Consider the following 17,051-nt stretch of genomic DNA (forward strand, 5'->3'; position numbering starts at 1 on the left):
TAAAGTTGGACGATGTCACAGCTGTACAAATAATCGTTCATTTTTTGTATTCAATTTATTAGTGTAACATACATTTTTTTCAATAAAAAGTTTAGCAAATTTGTAGAAATTCAAAAATAAATCAATCGATTTGCTGTGGGTTCATGTATTTTTTAAGCGTACAGTTGTAAAGAAAGAAAGAAAAGACGATGTTTTATAGCCAATGAGACAACTCTTCACCAGAGACCTAGAGGACACCGAAATTAATATATACACGAATAGGTCACCGTACGGTCTTCAAGAATGAGCAAATTCCATACCGTAAAGTCAGCTATAAAAAGGCCCCGGAATGAAAGCCTGCATTATCTAAATAAATGAAAAAGAACTATGGTTCTAACTTTATTATCTTATTGACATTAACAATAAACAATATATCTCTAAATAAATAAATTAAACGATAAATGTATAAATAAAACTATAAAAACGGCGACGGCTACTTAATAGTAGACCTCTTAACAAGATTCCCTGGTCTAAAAATAGGTTTCCGCGACAGGAAGTAGCATCTCATTGGTTCTGGTTTCCCTTTCATTTGAATTGATCCTCTATACTGCAAATCAAACTCCGGATCAAAACATTCTTCAGTTTGCAGAAACCTACAGAGAAGAATCAAAGTCAATGCCATGTATATTCTGCCGCATTTTGACAATAATTCTACATCTTGTTTTAATAATCACAGTAAAAAGGGAAATTCCGCAATATTCAACACGTTTAATGGAATGATAATGTTAGATTTACAAAAAGCCTTTGACACTGTCGACCATCTTATATTGTGTAACAAACTACAAACAATGGGTGTCAAATGTACTAAATGGTTTGAATCATATTTATATAATAGACAACAAAAAGTTAGTATTAATGGTACTGAATCTGATTTAAGATATATTACATGTGGAGTACCACAAGGGAGTATTTTAGGACCTCTTTTATTTCAATATTATGTTAACGACATGTCTATAAGTATTAGTAAAGACTGCAAAATTTTATTATATGCAGATGATAGTACCATACTATACTCTCATAAGAACCCAGAAGTTATATCGGAGAAACTGGGTAAGGAACTTGAATCTTGTAGCAAATGGCTGATTGATAATAAATTATCACTTCATTTGGGGAAAACAGAAACTATTCTGTTTGGTTCAAAACGTAAATTATCTAAAATTAGTAACTTTGATGTTACTTGTAATAATCACACAATTTCCTCGCAAAATTGTGTGAAATATTTAGGCCTTAATATAGATAATTCTCTTTCTGGAGAAAAAATTTTAAATAATATTATTCAAAAGATAAATTCAAGATTGAAGTTCCTATAAGTTTCAAGAAAGACTTTAGTAATTCAATGTCATTTTGACTATGCCTGTTCTGCATGGTATGCTGGTGTCAGCAAAAAATATAAAGATAAGTTACAAGTATTACAAAACAAATGTGTTAGATTTATAAAAAACACTGGATATAGATCAAAAGTTGACCATAATGTATTGAATAGTATTGATTATGTTAATATTGAAAATCGTGTTAAACAATTGAGATTAAACCATGTACATAATATTTATTACCACCATTGTCCAAATTATATGTATTCAAATTTTACAAAGGTGAGACATTTACATCACCATTTCACACGAAATAGTGAATATAACTTCTGGGTTCCTCCAGTAAAAAGTCAACAAAAAGACACATTTTATTTTAATGGCATACAAGATTGGAATATGTTGCCAATTAAGGTTAAAAAAATAAAGAAAATAAAGGATTTCAAAATTAGCGTCAAAGAGCACTTAACCAAAAGTTATAGTGCGGCTTCATCAGACTCCTTTTTATATTATTAATCATATTTTTATATAAATTACTTTTTATATGAATTTTTATGTCATATTAATTTGTGTGTTATCTTTTTTTGTATGCCGAACAATATAAGCCGTTTACATGAAGGGACCCCATTGGAAACAAGCTTTAGAGCTTTCATGGGTTATCCCTGATAAAATATCAGCAAATTGTTTCATACACTTAAGGATACTTCACTCATAAAATGCCAATATATTTTACCATATTATGTGTTAGTATTGTCTATGTATCGTATATATTGTGTATTGTAATTATAAATATGCTTGATATTTTATTGAATAAAATATTATTATTATTATTATTATTGAATCTGCATACGCGCATATAGAACCTACTCAGAAATGTACACTTTATAAGAAGGATCTAACCGAAACATCACAATTTTAAAAAGGAAACTTAACAATAAGAAAGAAAAAGCGTTTATTATAACTGTTGGTATAGACGTTTGCTTTTGTTCATCTAGGCCATTGCTAAACTATATAAACATTAAAAAGAAAAATGATTCTCATAGTCGTTTGTATTCATTTGGGTCAAAGTTTTCAACAGGAAATGAAGTGACTTCCTGTTAAAAAGAAATTACTATTTTGAATTCTAAACGAGTGGTAGATACCATCAAATGTATTTAACATAGTTTCATTTACATATAACTCTTCTATCAAGGAAAGTTTCACACAATTACAACTTAATAGCTGAATACAATTTTATTACTATGAAACCGTTGGTTACCCACTGTATAATTGTATACTACAGAAGTTAACAGTAAATCATGTATAATATTCCTTTTCATTACAGCATGCAATCGATAGAAAAACGCTTAAATAGAAAAAAATATTGGAACTTTCATCGCTTGTTCCCTGATGTGAGAAATTACCAGAGCGACAGGGAAGCAGTTATGATGCATGTTATAACAAATTGCTAACTGTACCGTGTTATTGCATTTCTTTGATATCTAACTGATATTAAAACTGTGATCGTTCATCCCACACGACATGCAATGGTAAAGGTCGTCTGGTTTGTAGGAAATTTATTTACTGCTGATTAACCCTTTTATCTGCTCTACTGTGACACGAATGAATAGTTTCATTTACAGCTAAATAATATATATGACAAATGAATTAATTTATTGACATAATGCTTGAAGACAATTGTTTCTTTGCAAACACATTGTGTTGTATCAATGAGTTCATAGAAGACAATGTTAATAAAAGTAGATTTGATATGAATGCCAGTAGATGTGATATGAATGCCAGTAGATGTGATATGAATGCAGTAGATGTGGTATGAATGTCAGTAGATGTGATATGAATGCCAGTAGATGTGATATGAATGCCAGTAGATGTGATATGAATGACAGTTGATGTGGTATGAATGCGAGTAGATGTGATATGAATGCCAGGAGATGTGATATGAATGCCAGTAAATGTGATATGAATGCCAGCAGATGTGATATGAATGTCAGTAAATGTGGTATGAATGCAATGACACAAACATCTACTAAAGACTAAACTAAACGACAAGGATGTAACAATAAGCAAATCCCATTCTCTTTAGTTAGCGACATTGGACCAGCATAATTAAATGTGAAAATATACAATATAGAGACACAACAGCAAGATCTATGCTAAAACAATAAACATGAAAGAAATGTGACAAGCAGTAACAGGATTACAGGATCGTGAATTACTTTAGAAACATAAACGATGTAAGAGAGCAATAAACCTTCCCCATCATCGAATAGTGATCACAAGTAAAGAATCGAACAACTGCAAAAAATCAGACTGGTAATAACCTTTATAAACAACTAACAAAATGACAAAAGACATAAAGTAACAATCTTCCAGTACTCGCAGCTACTGACAGTTAGTGCAAATACTATTTAAACAAATAAAGAAACTTCTATTTGGTTTCTTGTTGAAAGTTGTCTCATTTTTAACAATCATACCACAGCTCCTTATTTGACTGTATCATAAGTTTGTTACATAGTATAAAGCAACCTTGGACATTTAATGAGATAAAACTTTTGAATAGTAGATAATGAAATTGCAATAAAACTAAGATTACAACTACGTCTGTCAATGTCGAATTTAGATGGGCTCTAATGTTCTTTTAAGGCATTTGAACTTTTATTGCCTCACACATTATATGATGCTGTCTTTTGAAACGTTTGATCCAAGCCTATCTGACGGAAACCCTACTTTTAGAATGAAATCTAATCGCTAATTTATAGTTTGAAAAAAGATAAATATGTTTCTGTTTGTTTCAATAAAAGTTCTAGATCTATATTATTTGTTCCTGATGATAACTTTGTTGTTTGAAATATTCTATTAAGAACAACCATATGTATGAAGTAAGATGTGTGGTTTGATATCAACAGGACAAGCGACATACTGTCATTTGATATAGATTTTTTTTTTTTTTTTTAAAGTATACTCAATGTCTCGAGCTCTCGTTATTTATATGCGTCAAAGAAAAACATCATTCTGATAATAATGGAAATTTACAACAAAATGGTAGTTGTTTCAAAAGACACTTAAACATAGTGGTGAAATACCGTTTTCCACGCAAATTTAGAATTTTATACATACAAATTGTACAATAAAATATAATGCTCACTTGTAAGCCGACTCTGAAACGTTTATCCGTCCTTTGACTCCCGTTGTTTCAGTCCTGCTGGTAATATTTACAGTGTTTCCAAACAAGCAATATCTGGGCATGCGCTTTCCAATAACTCCAGTCATAACCTCACCAGAATGAATACCGATGGTTATCTGTTGAAAATTGTAAACAATGATCAGACATCCAACATTATAGAGACACAGTAAGAAAATGACCCTTTCCTCTTCGAAATGTATAAGTAGAAGGAAAGCAAATCTCTAAGTTGTTTTACTAATATGGTAATGAAAAATTACAGACAAATGAGATACAGAACATACGGAAACCTAGAAGTATCAAAAGCAGGTATATTGGTAGCCCTGATCGGCAATTTAACTTCTGTAGATTTTTTCACAATATTTCTTAGAAAAAAATAAAACTTTTCTTCTACATTTTTAAATAGTAACCTACCATCACCCTATCACCAGTTGGATCTATAATGTGTTTAGATATCGCCATCATATCCAAAGCAAGTCTCGCTATACTTCGCGCATGATCTTTACATGCTTCCGGAAGTCCACTTACTGCCATATATTTATCACCAACAGTTTCAACCTAAATTAGAAATTAATTATATATGTATTTTGCTGAAAGGTAGCAACAAATAAAGTTTAATAATATAAAGCCTCTACTGGGTATATCTTTCATATTTCTTACCATATAAACTTTTGTTAAACTTAAAAAAATGTAAAAAGCAATTTGAAGATTACAGTTAAAAGTAAAGTATTTTTGACATTAGAAATCGTATAAAAAATTACCAACATATTGAAAAATTATAAATCTTGTTCAGAAGAAATAACAATTTATATATTACCTTGTATACATTTGGATTATTCTTTAACAAGTCATCAAATTTTGTATAAACGTCATTAAGATATTTAACAATTTTCATAGCTCCATGGGCGTCCGAGTGATTCTGACAAAATTCGCTGAATCCAACGATCCCACTAAAGAGAATTGTGACACTTTCGAATTTATTTGCAGGAACTCGTCTTTGATGACGTAATTCATTTGCAACGGAGGCTGGAAGAATGGAATACATTAACCTGTAAATAGATACATAAAATTCCATGGCTAACTGTATACATAAGCAAGTTAAATGTCATGGGAAAATGAAAATAAAAAAAAAAATATATATACGAAAATGAGTTATAAATACGGTGCGTTTTCTCTTTAAATGCATCGTTTCCTGCCATGTTGCAATTTTGCTGCACGCTATTTAAAATATGTACTTCTTAAATACATTTTTGTACTTACATTCTGGTAGTAAACGTACTTTCTATCACTTCTGTTTAGTTTTTTTCCTAGCAATTTAGTATTAGCAAACATACCGAACTAACTCTGACAAAGGCCGTACGGTGACCTATAACTGTTAATTTCTTAGTCATTTTGATCACGTGTTGAGAGTTGTCTCATTGTCAATAAATTCAAAAAAGTAAAGTCAACCGAAATCATTCAAAAATTTGTGAAAAGAATACAGTAACATTTTAAATAATTCACATACTTATCTGTTTTCGCTTTCTCATCCTCTAGTTCTCTGTGTGTTTGTTGCAGTTGATCGTTCAGAATTTCTAGTTTACGCGCCAATTTATACTCTGCTTCAAATTTCTCAGATAACAACACGAGATCACGTGTGGCATCGTGAAGTGGAATGTCGCTCAGATATAAGTTACGCCGAGACAATTCATCTAAGTTAGCGACACTGGGCGAGCACAAGAATAACATACAGTTAGATTCAGTGACATGAATCATTTGTCCTTTGAGTCTAAGGTGAGAGTGGTCGTTTTGTTCTTCAATATCATTGTCTATGTACAGTCCATTGGAGTCACAACCAACAGCAGACTTTGTTTTTAAAACGTAAACAGTATTGATATGGGAGAGTAAATGATTAAAGTAGAAATCCATGTGGGGTCTTACCATATCAAAAATCATGTCAATTTTAGAGTGTCCTATTCTAAGTTTTGGTATGACTCTCATCAACGACGTACCAGCTTGTTGAATAATCATATTTTCATCAAAGAGAACGTGAAATGGAAACGCCCGACAGAATGTTGCTGGACTTATTTTTGGGTCCATAGACAGATTTTGTTCGTATCCTTCTATTTCGGAAACGCTTGATCTAGCGTCTGTACTTTTGTCTGTTATAGCAAACTGCACATGGTCGCATTCTTCTCCTTTTGTTTGAATAATATCTACATTAACCTCACCATTGTGTAGTTTTAAAGCTACTTCTTTAACAATTCCAATTACGATTGGTTCTAGACCGTCACGTTCTGAATAGTAGTGCAGGACAGTTGCTCCATCTGATTCCCGTGTTGTACAACGGAATGACGGAGCTCGCATACCTGGATAGATCGTAGCTAGATGGTCATGGAGGGCATCGAGATTTTGTAAGAAATCCTTCGTGGTTCCTCCAAGAACTTGTAAAATGGTATCGTATCCTGATTCTTGACAGAAATCGAAAAACATTTTGCCAAATAGTTCCAGGATTTGTCCTGCGGGAACGTCTGCAATAAAATCAAGATATATTTGTAACTATTGTGTGATGCATGTTTTTCTACAATACAGATCAATACACCTCTTGAGAGACTTGTCAAATCTCCTTTTATTTACACAAAGAAATTACAAGAGAAGTGGTTCATTCAAAAATACGCTATATAATGCCAAACCTACATAAGATCTACACTGCAACATTGGAACCAAGTCCTAGTCAAATGCATGGAGATGTGTTTAAAGTTACATTTAAGTAAATCATGGTCAATGACATTTTGAATATATGATACTAAAATTAACCAAATATCGTACATTTGTTGGCCATAGTAATTTGAAAAACATTTCAGACTTTGATGTTAACGTTTCTCCGTATTATACTAAAAACGGAAGGATTGTGATGCTCATATTTTCAAAATTTCATAAAATTTTGTTACCTTACTCTTGACAATGTTTTGAATGTGTTTTTCAGGTTATCCGTATATTTAACAAGAAATTTTTTTGAGACCATCAGGCTAACATACACTCATGATCAAAGAAATAACACGTTTCTGGTCATACATAAATTGCGTTCCATTCATCTTATTGAAGAAACCGATAAACATCGACTTCCCGCCTAAAATTCTTGTTTTCGAGAATTTTGACATAACAAAACAAACACACGAACCTTTGATTATTTTCCCATAATTCAAAAGTTTTATACATTATCTATCGAAAATAAAATTTTTGATGAAAATGTTGCTATTTTGAATTTTAACAGCAAGCAAATTTATGTGAAAACTTATATTTACCACAAGTGTCTTATTTTACTCATTGAAGTCAGTTATTTAAAGCTTAGATGCTTATAAGCCTGATATCTTTGATGAATTTATAGATGTTAAGTATTTGTGACCTTTTGTGAAAGTATGTGTCATCCTGCCAATTATCAAACTTTTTATTCCATTCACTATCTATATAGTTTGTTGAGTACCATTCGAACACTTTACCCCCGCTGTTAAAATCCAGATTTACCGTGTCATGAAGACATAATCTGACTTAAATCGTTACTTTTCTCCTTTTAATCTTAACTAGATAATTTATCATATTCATATCACTAAGAAAAATATACTTCCGATCTTTGAAAAGTAATATAAAATGCAGCAGTCGTCATTATCTGTAAGTAAAAGTTAAACGGTTATCTCTATTCTGATTAAAGGGTATATCTGAGACAATCCCCAGGAGTCTTAACGTGTCAAACTTAATCTAACTCGTCATGTCGTTATAACGGATTCGACTAGGCTTGATTTCTGCATTTAAAACAAATGAATGAATTATTTTATTGTTTTTCGCCTAACAAAAGTATCTACAGATTTTATAAGATGGTTAGCCTATATATATCTGAAGCTAGGCATCTAAGAGATTGTCTTCGTTAGTAAAGAGAGGTGAAAGATACCAAAGGGACATTCAAACTCATATTAAAAAAAATGACAACACAATGGCAAAAAAAAAAAAGGAAAATGACAAAAAGACAAACAACAGTACATAAAACACAACACAGAAAACTAAAGACTGAATTACACGAACCCCACTAAAACCCGGAATGAACTCGTGAACTAAACGAACCCCACTAAAACCCGGAATGACCTCGTGAACTACACGAACCCCACTAAAACCCGGAATGACCTCGTGAACTACACGGACCCCACTAAAACCAGGAATGACCTCGTGTACTTCGGAAGTATAAGCAGATCCTGCTCCACTTGTAACACCCGTCGTGTTGATTAAGTTACGATTATTTCATTTATCATTTTAATTTTGATATATGCGATCATTGGTCGACATAATTGTCTTGAAAAACTTAATGAAATAATGCCTTACTTAATACTTTAGAAGCTGCTCCAACCAAATCATACGACAAAGAATCCTCGTATACCATACGTACTAGGAAATGGCCTTCCATCTCCAACTCGGCTTCTTTTCTGAAAACGAAGATGAAAAACACATTTGACATAAACGCAGCTAATGATCATGGGTTTGCCTTAAGATTTAATGAAATGTCTGGAGTTAGTTTCCTTTCAATCTGAAATTTCAATAGAAAAAATCTTTAAAAATCATGTATCGTTCAATAGTAAGGCACATGTTTAGTTTTGTACTTTTGCGTTTGTAGTAGAATGATTTAAACAATTTATTACGTTTAGAAAGCCTAATGATGTAAAATTATAATATAGACAGGTGACTTTGGTGATAAATGAGAAGGCAAATCTTTAAACGGATTGGTTTTGGTTAACTTTGTCGATTCAGGAAAGATTCGGCAAATTTCGAGCATTAATTCACCAAAAAACAGAAAGAAAATCCCGCACCCTGGAGGTGGTATGATATATTTCATCTTTTAAAGACACTCTATTTTAACTTCTGAGACGACCATTCCTTGCTCTTATCCTCCTAAATGTCATGTGCTTAATAGACAAGCATATTACAATTTTGTAGTCTTTTTATCAATTAAATCAATACATTCCTTCGTGAATGATATAAAATAGAGATTTCCTGCATAAATTTAACAAGTATAAGTAATGGTGATGAACAACCATTGCACATACATAAAATGTACATCTTTGAATTTTATCCATTTGTTTTATTCGGTTGGTATTTCATTACCATTAATCAGCAAACGAACTAATTTGATCATTATTTTACTGAAACAAGCAGATTTGAGTGACAAAAACATTGAAAAACCAAAATGCATCACATTTTTACAGCAAAAAAAATATACCAAAAATGTAATAAATTACACTAATTTGTCTTTCTATTATTGAACATCGTTATAAATTGAATGCTGCAGCTGTTGATGTTACTGATTTCTGTATGTGATTAAGGTTTTTAACCAAATTATTCAAAGTGAGATTAGATACAACTTTGTTAATGTCAAACTATCTGTCATCCACTGATCAGTTTCTGTATCATCTACTTTATACATGACTTTGTACTAGGCACAGCTTGTGCTTTGGTATGTATATATAGCTTGTTACTATTTTCTAGTGCAATAGTTTATTAGTTTTTTTTTCAATAAGAATTTGAAAATGATTTTTTTTTCACTCAACGAATGAATATTCACCCTTTAAGCCATAAAATCAAATTAAATGTAAATGACATAGAATTAAAAACGTTCAAAAACTCCTTCCAGGTTTACAAAATGAAGCCTGACGTGTTCATGATTTTTATTCGTGTACCTACTTGATGGCTTCCCATGCCTCTTCACCAAACTTCCTGAGAACCAACAACTCCAAAGCATAATTGACGAAACCATACTGAAAAGAATCAAACATTATAGCTGTAGGTATGAAAGTTTAACGTGAGCTTCTTAATTGTATAAATGGATGGGTTATGCTCTAAAACATAACAAAGTACTGACAGATTTAGTTCGCAATAAGAGGAGTTGATACGAATTGCATTTGTAGAATAGCTTGCAAAAAGGTTATGTTTTATTGCTTGCATCCCGATTCGTCTGATACAGTAAATACATCTCTCTGATCTTTTTCAACTGCTTCGGACTTGTGTTGTCTTTTTATATTGTATTTTATATTTGTCCTTTTGGCAGGCAACTAGATACAATAGTTATAATACTGATTTATTCGAGGTGAATAAAATGTGATGTGTCCTCAAATCAATTTTAAATCGAAAAGTAATTTTCATAAGATCTTTTGTATTCTGTTAAAACAGTTTAGTTGTGGGATTTTTCAATGTTATAAATATTCAATAAAGTCAAATTGACGATCATTTTAACTTAGATTGAGCTTTACTTTACATCTTTGATTTAAATAATCATCTGATTTCTAGTTCTGACATGATTTAATACAATCCTGTGATCTTAATGTAAAGTTGTAACCCTCCTTATAACACATACTCATAGGAATAATCTGACCAAATAAAATAAATCACAGGCTTTTAATTTTTAAATTTAAATCAAATTTTTACAACTTATCCGTGACTCGATTGACAAAAGTGACAGAGTACTTTCTTAAAGAATTTAAATGACTTTGATGACATCAATAACAATTTAAATGCGGGTTCAATTTATTTTAATATGTACCCAGTGATGGAATTAAATATTTAATAAAGCTTGATATTTACATTTTCTTTGCTTAAAGTAACACCTTTGAAATATCGTTCAATGACACTAGAATATTCTTTTACAATATGAATGCATGTTACATTTTGTATGCGACTCAGATATGATATGAATACTACATAATTATTGCACAGAGTCATACATTGCGATCTTTAATAACCAGGAAAATATTAAATATATTAATAAAACTACAAACCAAATCTTTAATTAAGACAAACAAACAATGGTTTTCCGTTAAGATAAATACAAAACAAAACACTATCACAAACGAACGAGGCTAATATGTGTTTTTCCGCAGTATTTTATATCGATATTAGATAAACGATTGGATGTCTATAAAACGATCACTAATTACGTATTAATATAATCTTTACAAAGAGTTGCATGCATAAGTTAAGAAATTAGAAGAAAACTTAACTTAAAAAGCTATATAAATATAGGAGAAAAATGAGAGCTTACCATGATTTGGTTTCTTAATCACACGCCGTGTATCGATCACTGGTCTAGGCTATAAACATTATACAGGTATTCACCATAAATATACACAAGTACTCGCAGGGATATAAAATCTCCCAATAAAATGTAAATACTACTTCTTGTTTAACTATGGAGGTCAAATTCTGCAGTAGAAAATCTCAAAGTAAACTAAACGCCGACGATATTGTAAACACTGGTTAAGGTGTGATAGGATGAAAGCTAGGGATTTAAAACCAATTATATATACAAAGCTTAAGTTAAAGCGGAATGTAATTACATCGGACAAGAATTTCTCTTTGGATGATAACCATCTTTCGTCGCTTGTGGGTGAATGGTTTTATAAATATACTACAAGAAACTGAAAAGCCGTGCGTGGCTTAACAGCCTTTTTATGTGTCAGGGAGCTGTTTACAGATTTCACGCGTACATCTGGAGAAAAATGCTTAGACAATAAACAGTACACAATGAGAAGGATTTAGGGAAAGGGCGATCAACCATATGGAGCTACATATATAGAAGAAGAAGAAGAAGAAGAAGAAGAAGAAGAAGAAGAAGAAGAAGAAGAAGAAGATGCTTTATTTCCATAAAATGGGCTCACAAGGAGCATGATATAATATCATTACAATATTATTATTTTACAAATATAATAAACAATACAGTATACATAGTCACAAACACAAATAAGAGACAACAGTCTTCATGTATTATATATATATATATATATATCATGTATAGGAGTATACATAAAACCTTTGTCTCAGGCACACCTCTAGAAAGTAACAAAAAAGAACACTGTGAGTAGGCCGAATATATCTAGCCGAACTGCAGGAGGCACCAAGGGACGGTGCTATATGGCATGGTGGGTGCATATTAAACCGTGTATCAGGACACTTATGATATGGTAAAATATTGTAAGAAGTTGCACATAACTGGTATGTCATCCTCGTGCCTGGTGCAGAGGAGTCAGTACTTTTTAAAGTGACACAACTGCAAGAGGCACCAAGGGACAATGCTAATTGACATTCCAAAGTGCACATATTACGAAAAGGATAAAATATTAGCAGTTTGATAAAAAATATCACAAACAGAAAGGTAATAGAACTTATACGATGTGTCCTATACCTCACCATGCCAACCTCGTGCCTAGTGCAGAAAGCCTGATTTCAATATTTATCTTTCAAGTTATATTTTGTCTTCATCAACTAACTCACAGACAGATATTAAGATATCAAGATTCTCTACATTAAGAAGCCATATCAGTTTTTGACTAGGAATCAAATGCATAAAGTTAGAGCATAGTGAGTTAATAGTGGAATTTAAACAATTTCTCTTATCTTGAGATGATGTGCACGAGAATAAAAAATGTTTTTCATCATCAACTTCATTTGAGGTGCACCTGAGACATATCCTGTCTTGTCGGAGACTATTGCAGTATTTTTACATGTCAATTCCCGAACGTTAACTTGTTATTCACCCACCCTCTACCCTTTTGAGATTATCGGATGTGCACCTGATAAAGAATAAGCGAAAATGGTTGAATTTAAGGTAGCACAATACAAAGATTGTTTTACTTCCAATCACTAACCTTTAAAATGCTGTAACTTTCTTATGAATGCATAAAAAATAATAAAAAAGGTATATATATATATAGATAGATAAAAGATTAATCTTTTAACTGAATGCAATATTTTTATTTTGCAATCATTATGTAATCAATTATTATGTAATGAGTGGCAAAATCTTGGTAAGTTCACTTGAATGAATTTAGCTCTATCGTCTCTTTAACTATACAGAAAATTTTAATCAACACATAATGGGCTTCAAAAGGGTGTCTCAAATTGTCCCTATGGTATTCCACTCTCTCATAAATCTCTAATTAGTGTAAACATCCTAACCACAAAAAAGAAGTTAATGTTTAATTAGGTGTAAAATTTGATCTATACATTCTATCTGAAATCTGAGACACCCTTTTGTAGATAATGGCCATAGGAACAACATGTAATAAAATCAACCCTCTAGAGATACCTATGCCGAAGCTAATTTCATTTGAAAGTGGAAATTTGGTGCAAAATATTTTAGACACAGTTAACATTATAATTGGTTACATAATTGTTTCATGATACTAACATTGCATTAATTTGAAATAGTAATCTGTTAGCTATCCAAAACTACCACTTTTATAAATTTTCAAGCATTATTAAGAAAGTTACAGCATTTTAAAACTAGAGAGTTGGAGTTATAAAATCTTTGTATTGTGCTACCTTAATAAGAATTACAACTGAGCACAAATGATAATTAAATCTGCGGAAATATATTTGCATTTATTATGCATTATGCAACTACAATATTTAAGTTATAAACATTCTTTAATTTTCGAACTGAAATTATTTCTTTAAACTACACTTTGCCTTTTTTAGAATGCAAACAGAATGCGACCACGATGACTATGGCAGGCCATATGAACTAAGTATACATCGACAAGAAGTCTTATCAGTTCATTTCTATGTCATATGAACTTATTATACCCCATTTCCATTCTCAATTTTCATTGAAGATACAGAAAGTTCAATCGTTAGAGTGCATCAAAATTCGATACTGTGATACGATTTTTATCAAGAAGGAAGAAAATATATTGAAAGTTGCTAGCTTGACTATCCATTTCCTTGTTTTGTATGTCAAACTAATTTTGTGAGCAAATTTTTAAATCAAATGTCATTCTTATCGTTATCAAAAATATAATATATTACTATTATATATAAACAATGTAACTAATTTTTTTTATAACAACAAAATGTTTCCCACAACACGTAACGAAAAGTCTAACGAATCTTCACTTTTGTCAACAGTGACCGGATGAAAAGCAATTCATCATTATATACTGTTAGTCAACAGTGAACAACAATTCCTCACTATATAGTCAACACTGGCCGAGGATATAAAAGGGAACTAATGCATTCCGTATACATAACGTATACATGTATGAATAAAAGTAATACGAATATACCAAGTGGAAATACAAATAAAGTTGAAAAATCGAAGATTGAACAACATAAACAATATCAGAAGCTTCGGCGAACTCTGGAAGGCTGAACTGTTCCTACACCACCTGTGGAAATGTACACAGTTAAATAAACGTGATAAATCATATTCGTCTTTAATGATAAACATTCAAATGGGAAGATGGGACTAAGGAGAGAATATCTGTGATCGTTTTTGTGTCAGATTTTAAGCAACGGTCAACCAAGTCATGACGGTGTTTGTCAACCTCATATAAGAGATTGTAAACCTCATAAGAGATTGCTGCAATAGTTTACCGTTTAAATTCTTTGATTTACTAGCTTCCTTGTTAGCAGCAACCCTCCATTAATAATATCGCGACCACGAGTACGAACTGGGATATGTGCACTAATAATAAAGGCTCAACTTGACTTTTGGTTAATTTTGATGTAATGTTGTAACATAATTTCTTATGGCGCGCAAATATATAATACTACTTTTGAAATGAAGTACACCGTAGAGCGCTGACAACACATGTCAGTTCATTCAGTACAATGGATTAGGTAATGAAAGAATATTTTTTTTCTTCAGATTATCATGTCTTAATTAAGCAATTGTTTAGTACGCTGGCAGACATACAACTTATTTGTTCCCAGTTGAACTCTCAAAATTGATACACTGTTAAACGTTGCTCAATACAAATTGTTTTTAAGGGCAGTGGTGGATATACTTTCGGTAATACATTAAGCTTGCTTTCGGTCAAACACTAATTAGATATAGGAAGATGTGGTATGAGTGCCAATGAGGCAACTCTCCATCCAAGTCACAATTATAAAAGTAAACCATTATAGGTCAAGGTACGGTCTTCAACACGGAGACAAGGCTCACACCGAACAGCAAGCTATAAAGGGTCCCAACAATTACTAGTGTTAAAACAGTCATACGGGTTGTTGTCTCTTTGACACATTCCCCATTTCCATTCTCAATTTTATAAATATGGCATTAAAATATTTTTTGCTCTTATGGAGGCTCGAGGGTATAAAAAAATCAGCAAATTTTTAAACTTTTTTTTCTTTACAAATTATATATATCTATAATACTAAAATTACGAGGTCCAATTTGTCAGCCGTCATCACGTAAAAACGACGAATAAAAGAATTCAACTTTATATACAAATAATATAGTACAAAGGTGTAGATTAAAAATTACACCACTCCAGGCCCTTTTGGTTTTCCACGTAATTAATATCGCCAATAATTAGGAAGTTCCGGGTCGAGTCCGATACCGATACCAATAGTATAATCACCTGTTACCTATTACCTTATCTGTACGTTCCTCATCTGACAAGCGCACCACCAAACGGTGTATTCAGGATTAATAGGCTATATAAACGGGTCATAATCACAGGGTTGACACTACTAAATTGTCAAATTGTTACCTATTGTAGTTTTTTAATCCGTAAGACTTTCTAAGATAACAATACGAATACTAAAAATCTGGACTAAAAATAAGTTTCAATTTGTTAGCGGGCATGACGTAAAACAGCGAATCAAAGAATTCAACTTTATTAATAACTAATATAGGACAATACTGTTGATTAAAAAATACTCCATTCCAGGACCTTTTGTTTTCCAAATATTTAATATTACCAATAATTGATAAGTTGCAGTTCGACGGGTCCAAACAGAAAGATTTGAAAGCAGAGAAAATTGTGTATCTTATAATCGGCATGACTTTATCAGATGACAGTACTAATACTAAGATAAGGCTTGCGCATAGTTATATACTTTAATTCAGTCACGGACCCGCGATATCACGGGTGTGTTCTAGTAACACTAATAGTTGTTACTTTATCATATGGTACAAAAAATAAAAAATCCGTCGGGTCGATTCGCGGGACAACAGAACATACTTTCAAATTGATGAAGAAGACTTTTAGCGTAATGTTTCTCTTCTTGAGTTAGTAATCCATTTTAAGTAGATAAATCATTCAATTTTCACGAAAAAAAAAACCCTTTATAAGATGTCATATGCATTTAATGCCCAAATTTGATGGTGTCGACAGCATCATCTCTGTCAAAATTTGGAGTTTGAGAGATGGGAGTTCACGGTCGAGAATTCGGTGGTTGTGTAGGAGTTGTCGATTGAGAATTTGATTTTAAAAAAATAGACTGCCTAAAGTCGTGGGATAACAAAGTGTACCTTGGTAATGGTGATTCAGACGTACAGGCTAAAGTCGTGGGATAACAAAGTGTACATTGGTAATGGTGATTCAGACGTACTGCCTAAAGTCGTGGGATAACAAAGTGTACCTTGGTAATGGTGATTCAGACGTACAGCTTTACGTCGTGGGATAACAAAGTGTACCTTGGTAATGGTGATTCAGACGTACAGCCTCAAGTCGTGGGATAACAAAGTGTACCTTGGTAATGGTGATTCAGACGTACAGAAA

The 17,051-nt window shown here is 32.0% G+C and overlaps 1 protein-coding gene across 1 annotated transcript; it reads right to left on the reverse strand.

The window, feature by feature from the left end:
- Positions 1 to 365: 365 nt before the first annotated feature.
- LOC143085053 (guanylate cyclase soluble subunit beta-1-like) lies at positions 366 to 11,786 on the reverse strand. The gene is made up of 8 exons (XM_076261197.1): positions 11,585 to 11,786; positions 10,231 to 10,304; positions 8,878 to 8,978; positions 6,035 to 7,037; positions 5,345 to 5,576; positions 4,942 to 5,085; positions 4,492 to 4,646; positions 366 to 632 (listed from the first exon to the last, which is right to left on the reverse strand). The coding sequence occupies exons 1-8, from the start codon at positions 11,585 to 11,587 to the stop codon at positions 473 to 475; spliced, it is 1,872 nt and encodes a 623-aa protein (XP_076117312.1). The 5' UTR covers positions 11,588 to 11,786; the 3' UTR covers positions 366 to 472.
- Between the last annotated feature and the right edge of the window lie 5,265 nt (positions 11,787 to 17,051).

The sequence above is a fragment of the Mytilus galloprovincialis genome, chromosome 8, assembly GCF_965363235.1.
Source record: "Mytilus galloprovincialis chromosome 8, xbMytGall1.hap1.1, whole genome shotgun sequence".
Taxonomy (NCBI): domain Eukaryota; kingdom Metazoa; phylum Mollusca; class Bivalvia; order Mytilida; family Mytilidae; genus Mytilus; species Mytilus galloprovincialis.